At 53.7% G+C, this 25,701-nt stretch overlaps 1 protein-coding gene across 2 annotated transcripts; it reads right to left on the bottom strand.

Annotated features, from left to right (window-relative positions):
• Positions 1-959: 959 nt before the first annotated feature.
• Positions 960-25,579, bottom strand: PIP4K2B (phosphatidylinositol-5-phosphate 4-kinase type 2 beta). Of its 2 annotated transcripts, none has more exons than XM_062508299.1 (10): positions 25,400-25,579; positions 16,211-16,308; positions 14,862-14,958; positions 11,017-11,169; positions 9,687-9,833; positions 8,724-8,762; positions 6,971-7,084; positions 6,486-6,744; positions 5,785-5,888; positions 960-4,628 (listed from the first exon to the last, which is right to left on the bottom strand). In XM_062508299.1, exons 1-10 carry the CDS (start codon positions 25,577-25,579, stop codon positions 4,548-4,550), a joined length of 1,272 nt encoding a protein of 423 aa, XP_062364283.1. In that variant the 3' UTR covers positions 960-4,547. The 2 variants fall into 2 exon arrangements, with proteins under 2 accessions (XP_062364283.1, XP_062364284.1); XM_062508300.1 differs by lacking the exon at positions 25,400-25,579 and adding an exon at positions 18,662-18,721.
• Positions 25,580-25,701: the final 122 nt, after the last annotated feature.

Here is a 25,701-nt window from a genome sequence, read left to right as displayed (position 1 = left end):
AATATCCACCACCACAACCTCCTCACCACCCTGAGCCTGCCCGGGCTGGGGATCCTCCGATCCCATGGGAAGTTCAGGAAAGCAGGAATTCCCTCCCCCCCAAAAAAAATAAAAAAATAAATTAAAAAAGGGAAACAAAAGGGAAATAAGACTCAAAGTGGTTCAGTTTCCTTTGCTGATTGTGCTGATCCAGATTCCAAGCTGGGACTGTGGGAATGTGGCCTCCCCCTGCAGCACCACGGGGTGAATTCCAGATTAATTCCATGATTGTGGCTCTCAGGATGAAAGGCAGGTCAGACAGAGGAGGAGGAGGCTGAAGGAACGCCTGGGTCTGCTCCCCAAACCCCAAAGTACTCCTGGAGCTGCTCCCCAAATCCCAAAGCACTCCTGGAGCTGCTCCCCAAATCCCAAAGCACTCCTGGAGCTGCTCCCCAAATCCCAAAGCACTCCTGGGGCTGTTCCCCAAATCCCAAAACACTCCTGGAGCTGCTCCCCAAATCCCAAAGCACTCCTGGGGCTGTTCCCCAAATCCCAAAGCACTCCTGGAGCTGCTCCCCAAATCCCAAAGCACTCCTGGAGCTGTTCCCCAAATCCCAAAACACTCCTGGGGCTGTTCCCCAAATCCCAAAACACTCCTGGGGCTGTTCCCCAAATCCCAAAGCACTCCTGGGGCTGCTCCCCAAATCCCAAAGCACTCCTGGAGCTGCTCCCCAAATCCCAAAGCACTCCTGGAGCTGCTCCCCAAATCCCAAAGCACTCCTGGGGCTGTTCCCCAAATCCCAAAGCACTCCTGGGGCTGCTCCCCCAAATCCCAAAGCACTCCTGGGGCTGCTCCCCCAAATCCCAAAGCACTCCTGGAGCTGCTCCCCAAATCCCAAAGCACTCCTGGAGCTGTTCCCCAAATCCCAAAGCACTCCTGGGGCTGTTCCCCAAATCCCAAAACACTCCTGGGGCTGTTCCCCAAATCCCAAAGCACTCCTGGAGCTGCTCCCCAAATCCCAAAGCACTCCTGGGGCTGTTCCCCAAATCCCAAAGCACTCCTGGGGCTGCTCCCCCAAATCCCAAAGCACTCCTGGGGCTGCTCCCCAAATCCCAAAGCACTCCTGGAGCTGCTCCCCAAATCCCAAAGCACTCCTGGGGCTGCTCCCCACATCCCAAGGCTCCCCCAGCTCAGGGAAGCTCCTGGGGTTCCCTGGACCAGCAGCTCCCCACGCCAGCTCTGGGGTGGATTTATTGCACTCTGGCAGCCAAGCTGGCTCCGTGTCCCCTGTCCCCACAGGGAAGGTGCAAATGCCCAGCTCGGAGCAGCTTTGGGCTTTTCACATCCTGGCACATCGGGGGAGTCCCTCAGGAATGTGGATCCTGCAGCTCCTCCTGCCCCAGGCACTGCACGGGGGCAGATGCTGCTCACTGAGTATTTGCAACTCCACTGGACCCAATTTTGCTTTTTTTCTTTTTTTTTTTTTGGCCAAAAAAATCCTGGATTCTGCTGCAAATCCTGTCAGTTAAGTGTGTTTTCTGTAGGGTTCATGCTAAGGACAGGGATATCTACATTCAGCAAAACTAGAACTAAATCCACACCAGAAACAGACAACAAACTAGCACAAGCAGTTGCAAAACCAGAATTGAAAGGGCTGGGTTTTCCTTTTTTTTTTTTAAATACTTGAGTTAAAAAAGTGACCTAAAACAAGATCTAAAAGAAAAAAAAAAAAAAACAAAAAAACCCAAAGCAAAACAAAAAGAAAACAAACAGAAAAAAATCCCTTTTAAAAACAAATCAAATATTTGCAGCTTCACTTCTCGTTCTGGTAACAAAAATACTGTCTAGAAACAAAAAATTAGCATTTTTAAAGTAATGCTACTTCTCCAAATGTAAACAATACACAAAAACACCTCTGTTAAACAAAGTTACATACCTGGGTAATACATCATCAGGTGAGAAAACTGCATTTAATCACTTTAATACACTTTAAGATGGCAACTGGGCAGAACTGGGGCAGTGCTGAAGGGAAGAATCTTTGTGGGGCTCCCCAGGTCACCTGCAACAGCCACATTTAATCCCAGGAATAAGAAAATATTCCCCTTTTTGTCACAATTCTGTAAGGATTTCTGCAGGAATTCCCTGGGTTTTGATTTGATTCCTTATTCATTATTCTGGAATTCAATGAAGGAGATTTTTGCCATCTTCACTCCCCTTTCTTTGCTTTGTGGTGTTCACCCACCTCCTGCTATCTTCCTTCCCCCTTTGTCTCCTCTTTATTTATTTTTTTTTTAATAGATGATTTCAAGATAAAACAACTTCCAAGCCACTTTCCCCAAAAGGAGAAGGACAAACTTACCAAGCCAAAGTTGCAGATTCAATGCAGAAATTTTTTTTTTTAACTGTCAGGAATAAAAAGTGATGGGTATTTAATTCCTAATTAGCAGTAAACTTAAGTGCTTATTAAAAGAGAAGCAACAAATATAATGCCCATAAAATGAAGCTGATGATGCCCTCCTTTTTATGTTGTTTTTTTTTTTTTTTTTTTTTAATATTTTTTTAGCTGCATTTGGGTCATGGCTTTTCCAGCTCCACACCTTGAGACAACTCCAGCCTCCCACACCAAAGGGAATGACCTAAAATCCCATCAGGACCCTTAAATTTCCATTTCTCCAAAACTCTATTTACAGTGCACTCTCGGGGGCTCCGATTTTTGCCCCTCCCAAGGTGAGACCTGGGTGGGGGGAGGGGGGGGGATTCGCATCAAAAATGGGGAATGGGGAAGGGGTGAAGAGGAAATAAAAAACCAAACCAAAACCTCCCCCAAGCCCCAAATTCAGAATCCAGCCCAGAGCCAGGGTTAATTTAGGGGAATTACCAGGATGTGATGAGCACCAGTTATCTCTGAAAAAGGACCAAAAATTCCACACAGCAAAAAACTGTTACAGCACAGGACAGACATTCCCAACAGCTTATTCCCCAAACAAAGGCATGTGTGAAAAACAGTTCCAAGGCAGATTAAGCAACATGTTTCAACTGCAAAGAGGTTTGTTCAAAACTCTAAATGCTGCTTAAAAAGAGAAATTAAAAAAAAAAAAAAAGAAATAAACAACAACAAACAAATCCCAAAACAAAGAACCAAAAGTTCTGTAACTTGTGCAGCAGAGCTAATGAAACCCACAGCGAGTTTGCCGAGCTTGGCTGTGAAAGGGTTAAAAGCGTTCTGGAGACAAAACAGGACATTTCAGTCACTCCAATCAGTCCCAAAATCCTTCGGGGTGGGGCTGGAAAAGAAATCTGGTGCCAGAGTTCAAGCGTTTGCACTCCTGGAGGGTCGCTCAGAGAGGGTTTGGAGCAGCCCCAGCACTCCCCAGGGGCAGCCAGGCCAATTCCATCTGTGCAAGTCACATTTCAAACAATAAAAAAAAAAAACAAAAACAAAACAAAAACCACACAAAAACCAGCCTCTGTCAGGACACAGATTCAAGTACCTGTTGCAGGTGGGGTGGGGAAGGAAGACTGAACAATGAATTAGCTAATTAACACTGGCAGGAATATGATGGTGACCTCAGGTCCATTCCTGACTGAGGAAATGGCCCAAAGAAATCTTATCCCGGATCTACAGGTACAAAAATGCCTTCTTAAAATGGTTTTTTTTTTTTTTTTTCCTTTTCTTTTTAGGAACTCTTCAATTTTAGGAACTTCTTCAACTCTGACCAACTGAGATCACCCCAGGTCCGAGCACATCATGAGCTGAGGTTGGTCAATGCCTCTCTCACTTCTCACACTGGATGGTTTTAGGTTTTAGGAGTTACACCTTGCTTGTTTTTTTTTTTCAGAGATCATCTTTGGTAGATGTTCATTTCCCTCATCTTTCTTGTAAATCAAGTGCAGTTACAAAAAAGGTGGGTTTTTTTTTTGTTTTGTTCGGTTTTTTTTCTTTTTTTTTTTTGTTACTTAAATTAACCAAAAAATATAAAGTGTCCCAGTCTGAATTTACCTAAAGTTCAGCAACTCCTCCTTTTATCAGAGTTATATTTTTCATCCTTGAAATGGTGAGCTATATTTTTCCTTCCAATTCCTACCGAGAGGGAAATAAAAGGGGTTTGCTTGTCTTTTCTGACAACGCCAGTCCAATAAAACAACAACAACTACACAAAAAAAAAAAATAAAATCAACAAGGAGTGGTTTGTGAATCAGGCACTGCTCCACTCGCACTGAAGGTGACCCCCTTGGGGACAGTGCCACGTGTCACAGCCCCTCAGCAGAGAGGACAGAACGTCACAGGGCAGAGCAGTGCTGCAACAAATGCACTTGGCTTGTTTGAAAAAGCCCTCAAATCTGAAATCTGGGCACTTCTGTAACATAAAAACCCCACCGGTGCAGCCGGGTGCAGCGGGCAGTGGGAGGGTGCAGCGAGGATGAGGATGAAGTTTTGTCACACACGGTGCCCCCACGTGCCCCACGGTGTCCCTGCAGGGTGGCAGGGTGCCAGGAGCCCCCTGTGCGGGGTGCCAGGCTGCAGGAGCCCCCCTGCTCCCTGCTCCTGGCTGCGGGCTCTGCAGCACTATGTCAGGATGTTGGAGATGAACTCGTTGAAACGCTTCGAGTACTGCTCGGGGTTCACGGTGGAGATCTCAGCCCCGGCCTGCGGAGAGACACGGGGTCAGCGTGGGCAGGGAGGGGACAGGGAGGGGACAGGGAGGGGACAGGGAGGGGACAGGGAGGGGACAGCGTGGGCAGGGAGGGGACAGGGAGGGGACAGGGAGGGGACAGGGAGGGGACAGGGAGGGGTCAGCGTGGGCAGGGAGGGGACAGGGAGGGGACAGGGAGGGGTCAGGGAGGGGACAGGGAGGGGACAGGGAGGGGACAGGGAGGGGACAGGGAGGGGTCAGCGTGGGCAGGGAGGGGACAGGGTGGGGACAGGGTGGGGACAGGGAGGGGTCAGCGTGGGCAGGGAGGGGACAGGGTGGGGACAGGGTGGGGACAGGGAGGGGACAGGGTGGGGACAGGGTGGGGACAGGGAGGGGTCAGCGTGGGCAGGGAGGGACAGGGAGGGGTCAGGGAGGGGACAGGGAGGGGACAGGGAGGGGACAGGGAGGGGACAGCATGGGCAGGGAGGGACAGGGACACAGCCCCTCTGCTGGGGGGGATCCACGACTAAGGAAAATTCCAACAGGTCTGGAGGGATCCCCAAGGAGATGATTTTAGCTCCGTGCCCAGCTGGAGATGGAGGCACAGAGTTTGCTCCTTCGTGTCTCGCAGGTTTAGGAGCCCGCAGAGCTCAGGGAGCTGAGTCAGGGAGGGCTGGGATGGATCTCAGGAGAAGGTTTTTCACTGGAGCAGCTCCCCAGGGAATGGTCACGGCCCCAAGGCTGCCTGAGCTCCAGGAATGTGTGGCCAATGCTCTGTGCAGGGCCAGGAGCTGCACTCCATGGCCCCAGGGATCCCTCCCAGCTCAGGATCCCACACAAACTCCCCGTGCTGCTGCCTGGCCTCACTCCTCCTGAAAGGTCCTTGTCAACCTCAGCCATGCCCTGATTCCACCTGAGTGATGATCCCAGCAGTGACCCCAGGGTGTCACCCAGGACACAGAACTGACCCCAGGGGTGTCACCCTGCAGCCAGTCCATCCCTCCAGCACCTCCCAAACTGGGCTGCAAATACAAATTATCCCGAAGGACCAGAGGGAAAACCTCACCCTGAGGAGACACCGAGGGAGGTGCTGAGCACAGGCACTGCAGGATTCCCATGAAAAGCAGTGCCAGGAGCCACCACCCCTCCCCTGCCCCAGGCCAGGCTCACCCCGTGTTTCACTGTTTTGGCAGCGTGTGCAGCTTTCTTCTTGGTGTCGTAGGGCGTGAGGATGTCGATGATGGCCATGAAATAAACCTCCTTCCTGGGGGCACCTGTGGGCACGAGAGGGGCTCAGACACCCTGGGCACAGTCAGCTGCAGCCCCACCTCCAAAACCACCCCCTGGGCACCCCCAGCTTCATCCCCCTTCTCCAGAAACACCAGGCAGGGCTGGTTTGGGGAAATTCACAGAGAAAGCAAAGGCAGCTGGAGGCTGCAGAAGGGCAGAGATGACTGGACCAGCCCACCAGATGCTCTCTGAATGTGCCACCCTCTCCAAGCATCACTCGTCCCATTCCAGCCACCACAAGGGACTGCCCAGCAAAGTAGGGGGACAGCCCTGACACCCTGCAGAGCCTGGGACACCTTCCCTGCTCAGGGGGACAGCCCTGACACCCTGCAGAGCCTGGGACACCTTCCCTGCTCAGGGGGACAGCCCTGACACCCTGCAGAGCCTGGGACACCTTTCCTGCCCTCCATCCTTCCTCCACAGCTCCTCTCATAGCTCCCCTGCCCTCCACAACTCCCCCAGAGCTCCCCACCCCAGCTCCCCACATCTCCCCTGCCCTTCCCAGCTCCCCCAGAGCTCCCCTCAGCTCCCCTCCCCAGTCCCCCACAGCTCCCCACATCTCCCCAGCTGCCCCCACTCACTCTCGTGGCTTTTCATGGCGTACACATCCACGGAGGGGTCGAACTCCCCGGGCCCAAAGAACCGGGGGTAGTTGAGGAGGTTTCCGGGGCTGTCGGGGGGGGTCCCGTAGGAGGAGATGGGGTTCCCCCCCAGCCCGTCGTTCTCACACTCCTCATCCTCTGCCCGCTCCTCCACCTCCATCTCCTCCTGCTCGGCCCTGTCCACGTCGTGGATGCCCACCAGCAGGCTGTAATCCATGATCTTCAGCTGGGCTAGGAACTGGGGAGGGACAGCAGTGAGCAGGGCGGGGCTGGGAATGCTGAGCCCTGCCCTGCAGAGCCTCCCCAAGCCAGGACTGGAGCCAGAACTAAACCAGTGAGACCCCAGAGCAGCTGCACTGCTCAGTGCCCTCAGGAGCCTGCCTGCTGCAGGAAGGAGCTCTGCAGTCGCTGCTGCAGCCCTGCAGTGACAGGAGACAGAGCACAGCTGGCCCCAAGGAAATTACCTCCACGTCCCGCTTCAGCTTCTCAAGGAAGTTCTTTTTACTCTCTTCTCCGACGTGCAGCTTCTGACCCTCGTTCAAGAAATCGTTGTCCTTGAAAGTTGGGAGATCCTTGGCCTGTAACAGAAAGCCTGTGGTCAAATTCCCCAGGGAGCAGCAGTAGGCTGTGGTAGAACAGTCTCTGCTCTGTCTGGGCTTTTTGGCTGCCCGAAGTCCACTGAGGATGGGAATGGCATCAGGCAGAGCACAGCAATTGTCAGGGAATTCGTGGGCTCAGCTGGACCTGCAGGGAAGCTCCAGGGAAATATGGAGCAAGTCAGCTTTAAAAACTGCACAGCTGGGCCAGGGATGCTCCAAGCAGCTCCCAGAATTGAAAAGAAATTAATTAAAGAAATTCATTTTCTTGGCTTCTGAGTGTGGGGGGAAAGGGGTGAAGGCTTGGGAAAAAAACAAAAAGAAAAACTTTTCTCCCTAAAGGTTTGAGGAAAAAATTCAACCCATGGTTTTTGAGGGATCTGCCTGGAGCAGATTTCTGGGGATGTAGAAGAAATGAGGAAGCTCTAGGGAGACATGGAGCAAGTCAGCTTTAAAAACTGCACAGCTGGGCCAGGGATGCTCCAAGCAGCTCCCAGAATTAAAAAGAAATTCATTTTCTTGGCTTTTGACTGTGTGGGGTAAGGGGTGAAGTCTTGGGAGAAAAAAAAAAAATTGAGGAAAAAATTAATCCCACTGATCTTTGAGGGATCTGCCTGCAGAAGGCCCTGGGGACTTCTGGGGGTGTGGAAGAACTGAGAGCCCCTTTGTGCCTCAAGGTTTCAATTATTTACAGTGACACAGGAGCATGTGGTGGCTCTGAGCTCACATGAACAGCCCAAGGACTTGTGGGCACCTGGGAATGCCACAGGATTCAGGGCAATGAGATTCCCTGGCTCCTGGCTGAGATCTTTCAGGGCAGGCTGGAGCAGAGAGTCCAAACCTGAAAATCCCATGTACAAAACACAGAACAGCACGAGCCACTGCTGTGATTTCCACAGGGCTTTCAAGGCAGCATCACAAAAGTCTTCCAGGGGAAAGAGGCTCAGTCCTGAATTCCCCCACTGGCTCCAGAAGCCAGGTTTAGGAACGTGCCAAGGATCTGAGAGGAGCTGCTCTGGTGGAAAATGTCCCTGTGAGCTGGCTCAGGTGGGGACAGCACTGCCCTAAGGTGGGGCTTGGTCCTGCTGGGATTGTCCCCAGGGAGTGTCCCCCAGTGCTGGCAGTGCCACCACAGCACAGCAGGGCAGCAGAACCAGCTCCTGGACAGAGGGGACAGAGCCAGCACCAACCCAGGGCCTGTGACACCTCCCCTGCTCCACACGCTTTGGGAAAGGGAACTCAGGTGGATCCTGTCTGTTTCCAACAAGGAAAGGGAAAAGGAGAGAGAAGGGGAAAAAGGAGAGAGAGGGGGAAAAGGAGAGAGAAGGGGAAAAGGAGAGAGAAGGGGAAAAAGGAGAGAGAAGGGGAAAAAGGAGAGAGAAGGGGAAAAAGGAGAGAGAAGGGGAAAAGGAGAGAGAAGGGGAAAAGGAGAGAGAAGGGGAAAAAGGAGAGAGAAGGGGAAAAGGAGAGAGAAGGGGAAAAGGAGAGAGAAGGGGAAAAAGGAGAGAGAAGGGGAAAAGGAGAGAGAAGGGGAAAAGGAGAGAGAAGGGGAAAAGGAGAGAGAAGGGGAAAAAGGAGAGAGAAGGGGAAAAGGAGAGAGAAGCCAGGGATGGCTCCACACCTTCTCTTTGTCACTTGCTTCCCTGGATACTGTTGAGCCCTGAGAAAGAAAGAAAAATAAAGAAAATATCATTACTACATTATGGGTCACATCCCCAATGAATTCATTGACACCACTTAATTTCTCCATAAAGGAAAACAATGAAAGCAAACCAAATAAAAAATACTGCCCTATGGGTCATATTCCAAATTAATTTGTTGACATAATTTAATTTATCCATGCAAGAAAACAATGAAAGCAAAACAAAAATAAAAATTGTCATTACTGCAGTATGGGTCATATTCCTAATTATTGACACCACTTAGTTTCTCCATGCAGGAAAACAATGAAAGCAAAACAAATAAAGAAAATATCATTACTGCACTATAGGTCATATTCCAAATTAATTGATTGACACCATTTAGCTTCTCCATGCAAGAAAACAATTAAATAAAACAATGAAAGTAAAACAAAACCAAGTATTAATACTGTATTATGGGTCATATTCCCAATTATTAACTTCTCCACGCAGGAAAACAATGAAACAGAACAAAAAAAGCAAAACAAATAAAAAATATCAATACTGTATTATTGATATTTACAGTACTATTACTGTACTGGGTCATATTCCCAATTATTGACACCATTTAATTTCTCCATGCAGAAAAACAACAAAACAAAACAATGAAGGCAAAACAAACAAAAAAATATTAATATTGCACTATGGGTGATATTCCAAATTAATTCACTGACACCATTTAACTTCTCCATGCGGGAAAACAACGAAAACATTTTAAAAATCAGTGCTCAACCCCCTTTTGCTGATGCCCTGGCACGGGGGAACGGACAAACACAGAACCCGCATCCGCAGCCCCAAACCCCGATCCCGGAGCGAACCCCAAAGGCCAGGACCCAGCCAAGGGGGGGGACCCAGGCCCAACTCCCCGAGGTCTGCAGGAGCCCCCAGCCCCCCCAGAGCCTCACCTTGAGGTCATACTTCCTGTGCACGGTCAGCCTGTGGCTGAACACGTTCCTGGTGACCACCATGTAGGTCTCCACACCATCCACGGTGAGCCGGTACATGCCCAGGAACTGCGGCAGCAGCGTGTTCCCATGGCACTCCACGATGAACTGGGGACAGCAGGGAGGGACAGAGCTGTCACCAACCCAGCTGGGACAGGGACAGAGCTGTGTCACCAAAACCCAGCTGGGACGGGGACAGAGCTGTGTCACCAAAACCCAGCTGGGACAGGGACAGAGCTGTCACCAAAACCCAGCTGGGACAGGGACAGAGCTGTCACCAACCCAGCTGGGACAGGGACAGAGCTGTGTCACCAAAACCCAGCTGGGACAGGATACAGGGACAGAGCTGTGTCACCAAAACCCAGCTGGGACAGGGACAGAGCTGTCACCAACCCAGCTGGGACGGGGACAGAGCTGTCACCAACCCAGCTGGGACAGGGACAGAGCTGTGTCACCGTCCCAGCTGGGACAAGGACAGGGACAGAGCTGTGTCACCAACCCAGCTGGGACAGGACACAGGGACAGAGCTGTGTATAGAGCTGGGAGACCTCCGGGGTTCTTCCAGCCCAGTCCTGGGATTCTGTGACTCTGTGTGAGGAGCTGGGAGATCTCCATGGTTCCATCTCAATTCTGGGGTTTTTTGACTGTGTTTGTGTGGATCTGGGACATCTCCAGGGTTCCTCCAGCCCAGTCCTGGGATTCTGTGACTCTGGGTGTGTGTGTCCAGCCTGCTGTGACAGGCCAGGTGTGCCCTGGCACTGCCCAATTCCACTTCTTGTGGTTCCTCAGTGAGCCTGGAGCTCAGGGCCTGTTAAATCTCCCCTGCTCAGAACCCCTGCAGAGCTGGAACCAGGACATGGACCGGGATATTTCCAATTTGTCCTCACTTCCCATCTCCCCCCCAGCCCCTCTGGAAAGTCTGAGGCAATGCATGAGGAGCCTGTTTGCAGCTCTTAGCTACCAGGGATCCACAATTTATTGATACAAGAGCAGGGATGAGCTGGGAAGGGGCTCAGCACCACCAACAGCTGCTGGGTTGTCCCTCAGATTTCTGTCTTGTCCCTCAGATTTTTCTCCCTCAGATTTCTGACCCTCGGACTTTCTCCCTCAGATCTCTGTCCCGCAGATTTCTGACCCTTAGATCTCTGTCCCTCAAGATCTCTGTCCCCCAGACCCTAAGGCCCTGCTTCTCTCCCCAAAACCTCCGTGCAAGCCCCGCCACCTTTGAACCCAAGCTGCAGACCCCCAGCAGATCCCCAGGTGTGCACGGGGGGCTCCAGACTCACCGTACCTGGTGGTACTTCTTGAGGATGTTGTGCATTTCTGCCACATCCTCACTGGACACGGCCTTGATGACGAACCTCCTGTCGTAGGTGGTGAGGAAGCGCGCGCCGCAGCGGCCCTGGCTGTCGCTGTTCACCGGGGCACTGCGTGTCACCGAGTTCTGGGGGACAGACACGGCGTGGGCACGGGCCACGAGCTGCCACCGCCCTCAGCAGCACGGCCAGCCCCACAGGGTGAGCTCAGGTATGGATGGGAATGACCTGAGCAGCTCTGGGAAGCAGGGCCAGCCCCACAGGGTGAGCTCAGGTATGGATGGGAATGACCTGAGCAGCTCTGGGAAGCAGGGCCAGCCCCACAGGGTGAGCTCAGGTATGGCTGGGAATGACCTGAGCAGCTCTGGGAAGCAGGGCCAGCCCCACAGGGTGAGCTCAGGTATGGATGGGAATGACCTGAGCAGCTCTGGGAAGCAGGGCCAGCCCCACAGGGTGAGCTCAGGTATGGATGGGAATGACCTGAGCAGCTCTGGGAAGCAGGGCCAGCCCCACAGGGTGAGCTCAGGTATGGATGGGAATGACCTGAGCAGCTCTGGGAAGCAGGGCCAGCCCCACAGGGTGAGCTCAGGTATGGATGGGAATGACCTGAGCAGCTCTGGGAAGCAGGGCCAGCCCCACAGGGTGAGCTCAGGTATGGATGGGAATGACCTGAGCAGCTCTGGGAAGCAGGGCCAGCCCCACAGGGTGAGCTCAGGTATGGCTGGGAATGACCTGAGCAGCTCTGGGAAGCAGGGCCAGCCCCACAGGGTGAGCTCAGGTATGGATGGGAATGACCTGAGCAGCTCTGGGAAGCAGGGCCAGCCCCACAGGGTGAGCTCAGGTATGGATGGGAATGACCTGAGCAGCTCTGGGAAGCAGGGCCAGCCCCACAGGGTGAGCTCAGGTATGGATGGGAATGACCTGAGCAGCTCTGGGAAGCAGGGCCAGCCCCACAGGGTGAGCTCAGGTATGGATGGGAATGACCTGAGCAGCTCTGGGAAGCAGGGCCAGCCCCACAGGGTGAGCTCAGGTATGGATGGGAATGACCTGAGCAGCCCTGGGAAGCAGGGCCAGCCCCACAGGGTGAGCTCAGGTATGGATGGGAATGACCTGAGCAGCTCTGGGAAGCAGGGCCAGCCCCACAGGATGAGCTCAGGTATGGCTGGGAATGACCTGAGCAGCTCTGGGAAGCAGGGCCAGCCCCACAGGGTGAGCTCAGGTATGGATGGGAATGACCTGAGCAGCTCTGGGAAGCAGGGCCAGCTCCACAAGGTGAGCTCAGGTATGGATGGGAATGACCTGAGCAGCTCTGGGAAGCAGGGCCAGCCCCACAGGATGAGCTCAGGTATGGATGGGAATGACCTGAGCAGCTCTGGGAAGCAGGGCCAGCCCCACAGGGTGAGCTCAGGTATGGCTGGGAATGACCTGAGCAGCTCTGGGAAGCAGGGCCAGCCCCACAGGGTGAGCTCAGGTATGGATGGGAATGACCTGAGCAGCTCTGGGAAGCAGGGCCAGCCCTACAGGAAACCCCTGAGCAGCTCTGGGAAGCAGGACCAGCTCCTCAGGACCAGCTCAGGGTACCCACTCTGGCTGTGAACTCCAGCTTTGTCACTCCTGAAGGTAAATCTCAATTGTTTAAAAGTCTGGACACGTTTTTAGGGCTTCCACCTGGCCCTGTGATTCGCTGGCAGGTTTTACTCCAACAGCTGGCGTGTGTTTTTGGAAGGCATATTTTACTGAAGGGTTTTCAGAGATGTAGGATACACAGGCCAATAATTCTCAGCATTTCCTCTCAGGCATTTAAGAAGGGCCAGGATATTTCTAAGGCTTAAGGAAAAACAGTCCAAAACAACTGAAATGGCTTTTCCATCAAAAAGCAGCTTAGTCTGGCCAAAGTCTTCACAGGTCATCCTGCCCCAAAAGCCACCCTCAGGCTCTGCTATTCTTACCCCTGGACTTACAAGATGTGTATAAATAGCTTGGTTGTTCTTCTGACAACCAGCAGCATCTGCCATTAGTTCCCTGTCTCCACCCTTAGCAACCAGACAGTGCAGTGGGGCTGGAAAATCCCAGGAAAACTGCAGGGATCAATTCCCTGAGGGACAACACGAGCTCTTTGTTCTGCTGCCTCTCCCCAGGTAGGGGGGCCTGCTGTGAGCTCCTCCCTCAGTTCCAGCCACTGCTGCTCACACCTTAGGCCAAGCTCTCACCTGTCCCCTTTCTGTCCCCTCCACCTGCTCAGAAGTCATTTTATCAACCAGTGTTTCCTTATCACAGATAGGAAGGGCTTTGAAACACAGCAGCACCAACAATGACCCTTAGCAAGTTTCCCAGCATTTCTGGGTTGGACATTGTGTTTCAGGCTGGATTATTTATTATTTTTAGGTGACAGTGGCACTGCTGTGTCCCCCTCCCTCAGCTCTGGCAGCAGAGGGAGCCTGCAGCAGAGCCTGCTCTGAGAGAGAGATTTACCAGTCATGTTGCAAGTGAGCTGAGAGGTTTCCTTTCAGAATGAAGCATTTAAAGCTTTTAAAACTTTAATGAAGCAGGGGAAAAACTCTGCAGCTGCCAACAGGCTTTACAGAACGTCAGGAAAATAAAGGCAAACAGAAAAATCCCCTTTGCTGCTTGCTGACATTTGCAAAGGGGTCTGTGCCAGGCAGTTTAATCAGCCCTCACCTCAAAACCACAGAGCTTTTCTTCTGGAGCTGGGAAGCAGAAATCGTGACCACACAGAGCATTACCACATTCCCAGCCCTTCTCATCCCTCTGCTCCCTTCCTGTCACTCCCACCTCTCCCACAGTTGGGGTGTTAAATTCCTGACTCCGCTCCCACTCCAGCCATCACATTTTACCCACCTCAATTTAGCTCAATTCACGTTTTCTGCTCCAGCTGGACACTTTTTTAAAAAAAAAAAAGCCAAAGCAGCCAGGAGATGGGGGAAGCAATCCCTTAGAACAGCAGGGGAGTGTAAACTGATAGAGCAGGTTTTGAGTGTGGGTCACACGTGGGGAGGGCTGTCCCTAGGGGACAGGGGGTGTGACAGGGACACAGGGGGAGCAGTGTGGGACCAGCCTTGCTCCAGGGAGCACTGGAGGGAGCAGGGAGCCTGCAGCACTCCCCCACGTGCCTCTGCAGCCAGAGTGCTCCAGGGGATGCCCCTGGCACCTCGCCTGCAGTGTCACCACGTGCTGGGGACACTCCAGCTCCCTGACACCGGCCTGCCCGGGGCCACGTGGCCACCACGGCCTCCCTGGCCCTGCTGCCCGTGATGTCCCAGCAGCTGCCCCTGCTCAGCTCCTCATATTCAGGGCTCGGAGCTGGTGAGGAAGGGTGGCCCTGCTGCTACAGCCAGAGCTGTGACATCTCCCTGTCCCCAGAGCTGAGCCCAGCACTGCTAACAGCAGACTCCTCTCCAAGAAAATCAGCCCCTCTGGCATTAGGGGATGTATCCCAAAGCAAAAACCACCTTGAAGCACCCAAATCAACAACACACCCTTGGCTGAAATCAGCAGATTCACCTGAACCTGTACAAACGTGCCAGACTTGTTTTCCTTGCAGATATTCCATGCTGGATCACTGTTATCCTCCAGCTCTTGCCTGTCCACAGCCACCTGTGCCCCCATTTCATTCCTTGGGAGCAGGGATCACCTTCTCCTCCTACTGGTGTATCCACAGCAGGATCCACCCCACTGCTGTGGTTATGGTAGAACCACTCCAACCTCATCAGAACCCCAGAAAAGCTGCTGGCAGCAGTGTTTACATGGTGGTTTCTCTGCCAGGGTGGCTGTCCTGTGCTAGGAAGAGAAGAGAGGGTACCTGGTAGTCCTGGTCATCGATGCCAAATCTCTCCCGGAGGTTCCGGAACACCAGTGGACAATACTCCTTGAATTTGAAACGGCTGGGCAGGTTCTCCCTGGGGCAGGGCACAGAGGAGGTGTGAGCAGTGCTCAGCAGTGCAAGCCAGTCCCACCCTGACCCCACCTCCCTGCCAGGTCCCCAGGACATCCCAGCCCCGCTGACCCCCGGGCAGGGCAGCTCCTTCCTTTGGATGCCCACAAAATCCATCTGTGTCAGGGAATTCCTGGATCCTCAAGGACAGGGGTGGGATGGGATGGAGATGATGGAGACTGTGCAGCTGCCAGAACAATCCTGGCCACAGGGGCTGGGTCTGAGGGAACCACTGCTGCCTGTGCCCTCCTGGGCATTGTCACACTGTCACCACTGTCCCTGCACACCAGGAAGAGCTGCAGGAGCAGAGGGGGTGGGCTCTGGGCTCAGACCCCATCACGTTACTCAGCACAAGAAAGGTCAAGGCCCCAAGAACCAGCTCAGCCACAGCACCCAGGAGAGAGAGAACCCCACAGCATCCAGGGATCCCACAGCACCCAGGACAGGATCCCAGAGCACCCAGGGAACAGCTCCAGCCTGGCTCTGCTGCCAGGCTGCCCCAGGCACAGCACAGGGGACAATGACAGCATTCCCTGTCACTGAGGGAGCTGCATCTGCTCCTCCCACAGCCCTGATCCTGCCCGGGGGGGAGAAGCAGAGTTGGGTCCTGCTTGGCCACAGTGGGAGGATTTGGCAGCTCCTTGTCAATGAGAGACGCTGGCAGTGACACGTGGGGAGCCCAGATCTCCGGGGGAGAAGGGCAGGAGCAGATCCTGCACGTTGGATGTGCCAGGGGACACAAACTTCCCAATCTCCTCCCACTCTGCAAAGCTGATCCCTGTGAAACTTGGGGAAAACAAAGGATTCATCAGGGAGCACTGCAGCCCTGCAGAGCTGGGGTGGAAAATGCAGCTCTGAGCATCAGCCACAACCACGACTTCAAAACAGCTTTCCAAAAATGGATTTTTTTGGGAAAAGGAGACAGGGATAACTACAGATAGACTCCATAAGCACATCACAGCTGCAGAGCTGCCTCCCGTGAACAGTTCAATCCCTCAAAGGATGGAAACCAGTCACCACAGAGCATTGCAGTGACAGACTGAGCCCACCATGGCCTGGCCAGGGGTCTGGGCACGGCACAGGGCAGGGGCTCGTGTCCAGCCACACCACATCCCCCTGGCAGGAAAAATGGGAACAACCCAGAAGGCCTCCCCAAGGCCAGCTTGCCTCAGAGCACAGAGCTCTGACCACAGAGAGGTTGGGAAGCTCCTACTTACTTGTTGAATAGATGATTGTCCACCTTAATCTTACTGTAGGCTTTAAAGTCATCGGGCATTAACATGACAGGGACGGGAACATTGCTGAGCTCATTGATCTGCAAGAGAAAGCAAAGGGACACTCAAACCCCAGGCCCCGCTGCCCTGGGGACTTGCAGGGATGCCAAACACCCCAGGAGATGGGTTTGGGGCACCAGGACCCATCAGGCAACACTGTGGTGACAGCTCCAGCAGCGCCTTGTTCCACTATGTGAATCCTCCTGAGACAAGCTTTCCCCTTCCACCGACCATCCAACACACAGCTGAGAGCCCAGACAAACCCGGGGGCCACAATCCAGCAGATTTTAGGTTTTAACTTAACCACCTCGCTGAGAAAATGTTCCAACCTTAATTCTTCCTGCTACAGAGCAGGATGACCAAAGGCTTTGGTGCAGCCCAGCCCAGCTCCCCGTGGATGCTGTTTCCATGCTGGCTGTCTCCTGTTGTTCCCAGCCCACCTTCTCTGGAGGGATGAGTCACTCACTAGATTGTTTCTGCTCCTTAGTCATGCGTGGCAGCCACAGGACCATGGGGAAGCAGAAGAATGAATGTTCAGTTACTATTGTAAAGGCAGGCTCGTGCTGCAGCACCCAGCAGTGCCAGCATTAATAATAATAACATAATAATAGTAATAATAATAATAATAATAAAGATCCAGCTCTGGACTGTGTCTGGCTGCCCTGCTCCAGTCACTGACTGGAAAGCTGTGCCAGAAACAAGAGCAGGTCAGGAGGTTTCTGAGCTGCCTTTTCTGAGGACAGCCCCTCCCAGGGACTCTCCAGAGCCCCATCTCACTGAACTCCTGTTCACAGCCTGGATTTAGGAAGTAATTCCATTCCAGCTCTGTTCCCATGACTGCTGTGCCAAGCAGGTAGTGCTGGAGAGGGAGGCACACAAGGCTGGCAACAGCAGGGTTTGGCTCCCAGTCGGCTCTGGGGGCTGTTCCCAGCACCAAAACCTCCAGCAGGTCAAGTGACTCCCAGCGCACTGGGAAAGCTGCTGGAAAACTTCCCTGCAGGCTGGGAGCAGGGGCCAGGCTCAGGAAAGGAATCCAGCTCTGGGATTCCCCATTCCCTGCATGCAGCAGGACACAGAGCACTGCCCAAACTGCTGCCACATCCCTGGGGACGTGCCGTGAGCTAATTCCACGCAGCCCATGTTTATCCCACCCTTTCTCCATCGTTACCACGAAAAACCAGACCAGATTTAACAGACGTCAGACTGGGAAGAAAGACACATCCCAGTGCCAGGAGGGAAGGTGGCTATTTTCAGAGCCAGCCATCCCACACAGCAGATACCAGCGGGAAGTGAAGCTCCTGGAGGGAGCAGAGATGGAGCTCTGCAAAGCCCTGCCCTGCACTCCTCTCCCAGCAGCACCCAGCTGATGCCTCAAGTTTTAGCTTTTGTGTTTTTCAGATGCTGTACTGGATCAGTGTGGAACTCTGAGCTCCATGTAGTGTTAGCGAGCTCTCTGCAGTTTGGTCAGACAAAACAACCCTGGACTGAGAACCTGGGACATCATCACAGCCTCAGGCATGAAAAGTGTAAACAAAAGTGAATGGGGGGAGCAAACCGGGGGACTGTGACTTCTTTACCTGAAGCTGTAATTGGACAATTAACCCCTTATATGCAAGCAAACTAAACTTATATCTGCCAAAAAAACCCTTGTGAGCACATCTCAATTGTAACCTCTACCAGGCTCCTGCACTGCCCAGGGTGTACCTTTAATAAACACCCACTTTATTCTCTAACTCTGTCTAGTCTCTGTTCTAGGTATCCAGCCCAAGGCATCCCAGCACTGCTACAAACCCTCTGGGATGTATGGAAAACGCAGCACAGATGAATGAATGAATAAATAAATAAATAAATAAATCATGGCACACACCCAGCAAGGCCCAGCAGGGAGAAGTCGACACCCTTCCCTTGGGTTCAGCTCAATCCTGCCATGAGCCAGGGGGGAGGGAAAAGGGAACAGACCCCAGGTGAGGAAGGGATCACCCTTGAGCTAGAGGGGAGGGAAAAAGGGAACAGACCCCAGGTGAGGAAGGGATCACCCTTGAGCCAGGGGGGAGGGAAAAGGGAACAGACCCCAGGTGAGGAAGGGATCACCCTTGAGCTAGAGGGGAGGGAAAAAGGGAACAGACCCCAGGTGAGGAAGGGATCACCCTTGAGCCAGAGGGGAGGGAAAAGGGAACAGACCCCAGGTGAGGAAGGGATCTCCCAGCTCGCAGCCACTGCACAGAGCTGCATCAGAGTCCCACGCAGAGATTTCCCCTCAGGGCGAGGAGAAAACAACTCATTCTGCACCGAGACAGAGGCGCTGCCTCCAGCCACTAATTATTGCTGTCTACCAGGAGGGGAAGCCTGACAGCTCCTGCCACACGCCTGCTCCCATCCCAGCCTGCTCCCAGCCCTCCTCCCGCCCTGGGGAAGGCACAAACAAGCCATTATCAGCTCCTTGCCGAGCGGAGGAAGGGTGCTGACGGCTGAGAGGGAACAGCGATTCCGAAGCTGCCTCCTCGCTGGCAGCAATTCAGACACAAATGTTCTGAGGCCTCGCCGGGTGCCCTCGTTTCTGCCACGGCACAAACTTCAAAGCGAGTGTGGCACATGTCGTGAAGCTCCTGAGTGGCAGAAATGGTGCACCGGGATACCTCTGGCTCGTTTCTGAGGTGTCACCGCTCCTTGTAAGATAAAACGGCTCAAAAAATGCTCCCTGTGGAAGACTTTCCCCCCTCCCTTCCAGCAGAGCTTGCTGGAAGGTTTGGGATCTGACTCTGGAGGAGACAGAGAAGGGAGGAGGGTGTGCTGGGCACCAAGACCTGGATGAAGGGCTGGATTTCGGTTTCTGGCTCTGGAAGAATCCTGGAAGGAGCAGAGATGGAGCTCTGCAGAAGGAAGGGGGATGTGCTGGGCACCAAGACCTGGATGAAGGGCTGGAGTGGTCATTTCCAGACCCAGCACTGCCCACCTGCCCCTCCCCAGGGCAGCTCTGGGGCAGTGGTCACTGGGGCCTCTGCTCCTGGCACCAGTCTAGAACGAAACATGCATTTTAATTTAGTTTTCTTACTACGTTGTTTCTTTCTTATTTTTTTTTTTTTTGCTGTTTAAGCACGGTGTGCTCCCACAACAACACCCATGCCTGACACTTTCCCAAGGGAGAGACACAAAAAGCCCCCACAAACCTCGGGAAAGGGATATCCCAACCTCTTCCTTCTCACAGCACAACCCTCAGCACGCAGCCCCCTTCCCAAGGATTATCCAGATCCTGACACTCGAGGAGTCCTAGCCCAAAGGAAAGGCTGGCCAGCAGCACCTCTCACCTCTCCAGAGGGATTCTCTCCTCAGGCTCATCCCAGGGGAATCTGAGCAGCCTCAGGGAGGGAGCAAAGTGACAAACGCCTGGCACATGTTTGCTCTCTCACCTTCTCCCCCGGGAGAGGCGTGGAGCAGCAGATTAAATATAGCAGAGTGTGAGTGTGAGTGTCTGGGGTGTTTATGCTCCAGGAGGCAAGGTCACAGCAGACAGGTGCTCATTCCCAGGGCTCTGTCCCTAATAAGAGGAGGAAATCTGCCTGGACCAGGACCTGTGTGGGTACCAGAGAGATGCTGGGTGTGGTTCTGGAGGAGGCAGGGCCAGAGGTGCAGCAGCACCAGGAGCACACAGCCGAACCCTCACGGGCTGTTTTGGGCTCACAGCCACTGTAAGGCACAGGATCAGCAGGCTGTGCCCGGGGTGGTGCCACACCTCTGCCACTGAGGTCCCCCAAGGGGGCACAGAACTGCTCCTCTGGAGCCCGGGGATCTGCAGCCACGCCCGGAGCGATGCTGGGTTCCTGTAAGGCTTCAGCTTTTTAGCCCTGAGCTGCTCTCAAATCGACTTCATCTTCTAGCCCTCATTTGCTCTCAAACCCACTTTACTTTCTAGCCCCAATCTGCCCTCAAACCCATTTCACTTTGTGGCCCAGACTGCCCTGGAATGTGCTGGAAAACGAGCCCGTTTTTGCCCAGTCCCCTCCTGCCCAGAGCTCTCCATCTCCCCAGCACAGACCTCAGAGGAACCGAGAGCACCATCAAAAAGTGCTTTTTGGTTTTTTTTTTTTTTTGTCTGTGCCACCTGCATTTGGGTCCTGTCCCTCCTAGGTCAGACACAGTGGGAGCAGCACAGCAGAGCCCCAGAGGGGCTCGGACACTCCTGGGGGCTCTCAGCATTTCAGTCCAGACATCCCCAGGACTCTCAGCATTTCAATCCAGACATCCCCAGGACTCTCAGCATTTCAGTCCAGACATCCCCAGGACTCTCAGCATTTCAGTCCAGACATCCCCAGGACTCTCAGCATTTCAATCCAGACATCCCCAGGACTCTCAGCATTTCAGTCCAGACATCCCCAGGACTCTCAGCATTTCAGTCCAGACATCCCCAGGACTCTCAGCATTTCAGTCCAGACATCCCCAGGACTCTCAGCATTTCAATCACAGCCCCTTCTCATTTTTCCCTGCTTTTGCCACATCCTGAGAACAAAGCAGCAATTCCCCAGAAGGTGAGGCAGTGACCAGAGCCACCCCACAAGGACAGAGGGATCAAAGCTTCCCAACCCCAAGGGTGCAGAGACAAAAGCTGGATGCCAGCAGGGATCAGGGATCAAGAGCACGAGGTGAGGGAGGGAAAACCTCTTCCACTGCCCAGACCCTTCATCCTCAGCACAACTCAGCTTTACAGGGCTGCAGAAACACCTCCTCCCTCTTTCTCTGTCGAGCTTTTACTTCCTGGTCACTGGAATTCCTCAGCAGCACCACTCTGCACTCTGGGTTGATGATTTCTCTTCACCACCAAACTCCTTTCCCAATAAAAGCCACATCAATATTCTGTGTCATTCAGGGACAGCTGTTGGGATGAACGGGCCAGGCATAATTTTGTTTCAAAACCTGACTGTAGCCTCAAAGTGGCAATTAGCATTAGTAAATTGATGGGAAAATGTGATTTGTTTACTAACAAGATGCAGCTGATGGAGTGTGTGAGCCCACTCTCCGGGATTCTCTGCCACAGGAATTTGCTCAGGAGAATAAAGATACTTTGTTCCCCTCAAAGACTTCCAATCAGGCATCTTGGTGAGTATTAGTTAAACTTCATTATGCTCTGGGGAAGGAGGTAAAAGACACATGGGAAAATCACTTTAGCACAGAGACAAGCCCACAGCTGCTGCAAAACTTTCACTGCTGCTTAGCACAGAGAAGCAACTGGGTGATGGTTTGAGGAAAAAACCCTGTTTTCCATGAATTAGAGCATGATTAATCAGTACCCACACTAACAACCCCCCCATGCAACACGAGCAAGAGTGAATCTTGTAGTCAATAATTCCTCTGGGGACACTTTAAAATGGAAAAGAAAAACAAAAAGCATCCCCTGGTGACAGCAAACCCACCTATTCCAGAAAAAAAAAAAAAATACTTGGAAAGGACTCCTGGCTGCATCACAGGGGTCAGGCAGTGCCACCCTGCTGTCCCCAGTCCTGTCAGCCTCAGGGTCACTTGGATACATCCATGCTCCCAGTCCTCTCACAGCTGGGCAGGGCTGATGCTTCCCTTGGTCCAAAAAAAGGTGAGGAATGGGAATATGGGAATATTGGAATATTCGACAACCAAGCCACAGCCATGGCAGCCAGCAGAAATGAGCAGGGAAATGAGCCCTGCTCTCCTTGCTGAACCACCTGGGAAATCCCTGTTTTCTATCCCAAAAATGAAAAGGGCTCCTGGAAGGGGGACTTGGGTAGGAAAAGGCTCCTGGAAGAGGGATTCGGGCAGGAAAAGGCTCCTGGAAGGGGGATTTGGGCAGGAAAAGGCTCCTGGAAGGGGGATTCGGGCAGGAAAAGGCTCCTGGAAGGGGGATTCGGGCAGGAAAAGGCTCCTGGAAGGGGGATTCGGGCAGGAAAAGGCTCCTGGAAGGGGGATTCGGGCAGGAAAAGGCTCCTGGAAGGGGGATTCGGGCAGGAAAAGGCTCCTGGAAGGGGGATTCGGGCAGGAAAAGGCTCCTGGAAGGGGGATTTGGGCAGGAAAAGGCTCCTGGAAGGGGGATTTGGGCAGGAAAAGGCTCCTGGAGTTTGGATTTGAACAGGAGCCCCTGGGTGAGCAGGTTGGGAGCCAGCCCCTCTCTCATTCCAGGGGCTGGCACAGCCATGGCCACATGCTGCTCTCTCCAGAGGTCAATTAGAGCCGGGGCTGGGAGGGACAGATCCAGGCTGTTCCCACCGTGCCAGCAGCAATTTCTGGGATCTGGGTGTTTGATCTGTGGCAGATGCTGCTCTGGCAGCACCGAAGGCAAGGCTGTGGAGCAGGGAGTGCTGTGCTGCCATTCCCAGCTCTGCTGTTTCCCTGGAATACTAACGAGCTGTGCTCCGTGCTGAGGGCTGGGAGATGGCTGCTGCTCCAGCCAGGAACTGGAGCCTCTGGAACCACCTCGGGTAAAATCCGTGCAGCCAACAGATCTCATTCCCACAAAAACAAGATGTTTGTGCCTTTCCCCTCCTGCCAGCAGCCCGGGGAATCTCTTCCAGCTGAGGAACCACAGCCCTGCAGACACAGATGCACAATGTGGGTTCTCAAAACCTGGGATCAAACCCTGGGATCCCGGAGCCTCCCATCAGCAGCACCTTACAACTGTTTCCATGGTTCCCAGAGCACCACACCAGGCTCTGTTCATCTCTCTGGGAGGTGGCTGCTCCATTCCGGGACCGTCCCAGCTTCCCCATCCCGTGCACGAGGATCCATCCAGGGCGTGGAAACCACACCTGGAGCACCCCACACGGGCCCAACCCCCAGGAGCAGCAGCTCCCCTCCCAGCACCACAACAGCAGGAGAAGCTTCCTCAGGAACCACCCCCAGGGCTGCTGGCTTCGGGGTCTGACAGAAAACTCAGAAATCGAGGCTGAGCCTCGGTGGCTCAACTTTCACACGAAGTTCTCCCCTCCTCTCCATGGTTTTCTGGCCCAAAATTCAAATTGTTTGACTCATACCACCCCCGTTTGGCCGTGCTCGCACCGGCCCCACCCCAATCCTGATCCCAATCCTGGCTGGGGAGCAGCAGGACCCTTTATTTAAACACCCCACACTGCTGTTCCAGAAATCAGCTCCTGCTGCTCTCCAGAGCCAGCCCAGCCTGTGCTCAGCAGCCTCTTCAAGGCTGTTCCAGACTGGGAGAACAGACCCACGGGGATTTCTGAAGCGCGTTGCATAAAATGGTTGTTTGTTTGATTTGTCAGTGAAAAAGTTCATCCCAGATCCAAGCAATTCTGACAGGATCTTCCTGGCACAGCCCCGGGCTTGTGCTGAGAGCTGTTTTCCCCTCCTCCCAGTGCAAGGATGCCAGGGCAGAACTCCATGGACACGGCCCAGAGCCTCCCCACTCACCCCTCCTTGTCCAACTCAGCCAAATATTAAACAACCCCACAAAAGATTTCCACAAAGCTTAAAGGTATTCCCAAAAAACCCATCAGCGGGAGGCATGTAATTCCAATTCCCACCTAAGCAGGGCACCGGGATCATCTCCCAGCCACAGCCCAGGAGGAGCAGCAGCTGCTCGTGGTGAGTCAAGGGAGTCACCAAGCCCTCACCCCAATGTGGCAGGGAGGTGGAGGGATTTATTGGGAAATCCTAAACGCCTTTCCAAAGGTCAGGAGGTCACAGCTGAACTTTTCTCACCTCCTTTCCCAGCCCCTCTGTTCCGTCCTGGCAGCAATTTTTCCCTAATACACATCCATAATCTCATTACCAGCTTAGTGTCAGCTCGCCTTCCTCCCTTTGCCCAAATATCTCACAGCCAAGTGCTCCCAAAGTTACTCTGTCCTGATCCAGGGCCTCAAATTCCTGCCAGGCTCTTACTGCCTAGACAGCTACGACGAAGAAAAACACACAAAAAAATAATAATAAAAAAAAGGCCAATTGCCAGCAAACAACAACCGTGCCTATGAGGCCGAAAATCGGAAAAATCCCACAATTTTCATTTCTTCAGGGCTGCTTAATGGCACCACTGATCAAAGGCTGATTAAACTCATTATCCTGCTTCCTGGGCAAGGCTGGAAGCACTTGGAACATCCTTTGCCTCAAAGCCAGCACGGTGCTGAAGCACATTTGGAAGCTTTCACTCCAGCCAGCCAGGCCAGGAATGCAAGGAGGATTTTTTTTTTTTTTTAATTCTTGGTGTGTTACTTGTTTTGGAAAAAAAAATGAATCCGAATCCCTTTCACTCTCTAGGAAACATCCACTAATCCACTGGAGAAATAGGTGTGTCTGAGCCCTAAAAGTGGATTAACCGGGGAAGGGTTGAGGCTTCTGCGTTCTTTGGCCACCAAGAACAGCACCCAGTACATCCAAGGATCAATCCTTGTGCCTGCCATCATAAAATGGGGAGAAGTTTCCAGAGAAAACACAGGGATGTTCTGAGGAATTCCCAAAGGAGGTGGATCAGAGCTGAGCCAGCACAGACATTCCCAAGGGACCCTCTCACAACCTGGTCCCAGAGGAACTGAGGCCAAGAGGACTAAAAGAGCCAAACCCCTCATTTTTGGGGGATGGAGATGGGAGACACATTGTCCAAGTGATGCACAGGGGAATCCCTCCCTGGGGGTGCCAAATTCGTGTCCTCAGGGTCCCCCCAGTGCCAGAAGGGGTTTATGTCACAGCAGCACCAAACAAAAAGGGATCGTTCCCCCTGCCAAGTCCCGGGAAAAAGGCGCTGGAAAAGGTGCCAGGGGTGGGTGTGTGGGGACACAGAGACGTGTGGGGTCCCCAAACTGCCTGGGGACACAGAGCCAGAAGAAAGGGACCACAGAGCCCAGGGAGGGGCTGGAGCAGGGAGGGGATGGAGAGGGAAGGAAGGCTGGGATTCAGCGGGGATGAGGGTGTGTGTGTGGCGGGGAAGCTGCTTTGGAAAGGAGGGAAAAGGCCCAGCCTGAGGGGAGCGGGGAAAGGTCCGATCTGAGGGGGTCGGGCATGGTTGAGGGGCAGGGCCGGGAATGAGGGGGACGAGGCCCCATTCCCGGGGGCTGTGAGGGGGATGAGGTCCCGGTCCCGGGGGTCTGAGGGGGACGAGGCCCCGCTCCCGGCTCTGAGGGGCTGGGGTTGGGGGAGGGGGGGGGGCGCGCCGCCCGCTCTCACCGTGTGGTTCGCCCCCCACATAAGGACGCTGAGCAGCGGCTCCGAGGCCCGGAACAGCTTCACCTTCTGGCACACGAAGTGTTTCTTCTTGGTCTTGGTTTTGCTGGCGCTAAGAGCCGAGCCCACCGCGGCCACAGCTCCCGCCGCCGTCCCCGCGGCCCCCGCGCAGTTCGCGGCCATGGCGGACCCGACCGACCCCCTCCCCGCGCCCCCCTACCAGCGCCTCCGCATGGTTCCGCCCGGCCCGGCTCGCCCCCCCCACCCCCCCCCGTTTCCCGCAGTGGTACTGCCCGGCCCCGGCA

This window comes from Cinclus cinclus, chromosome 24 (assembly GCF_963662255.1).
Source record: "Cinclus cinclus chromosome 24, bCinCin1.1, whole genome shotgun sequence".
In the NCBI taxonomy this organism is placed as follows: domain Eukaryota; kingdom Metazoa; phylum Chordata; class Aves; order Passeriformes; family Cinclidae; genus Cinclus; species Cinclus cinclus.
The sequence above is the reverse complement of the archived record's forward strand: the minus strand, read 5'-3'. Positions and strand labels throughout refer to the sequence as shown.

Excerpts from the sequence above, each read along its gene's own strand:
- PIP4K2B (XM_062508299.1), bottom strand. The coding sequence starts at position 25,579 with ATGGCCGCGAACTGCGCGGGGGCCGCGGGGACGGCGGCGGGAGCTGTG. Across the intron at positions 9,834-11,016 it reads TCCTCAAGAAGTACCACCAG|TTCATCGTGGAGTGCCATGG; the intron begins GTACGGTGAGTC and ends TGCTGTCCCCAG. Across the intron at positions 5,889-6,485 it reads CGCCATGAAAAGCCACGAGA|GTGCCCCCAGGAAGGAGGTT; the intron begins GTGAGTGGGGGC and ends TCGTGCCCACAG.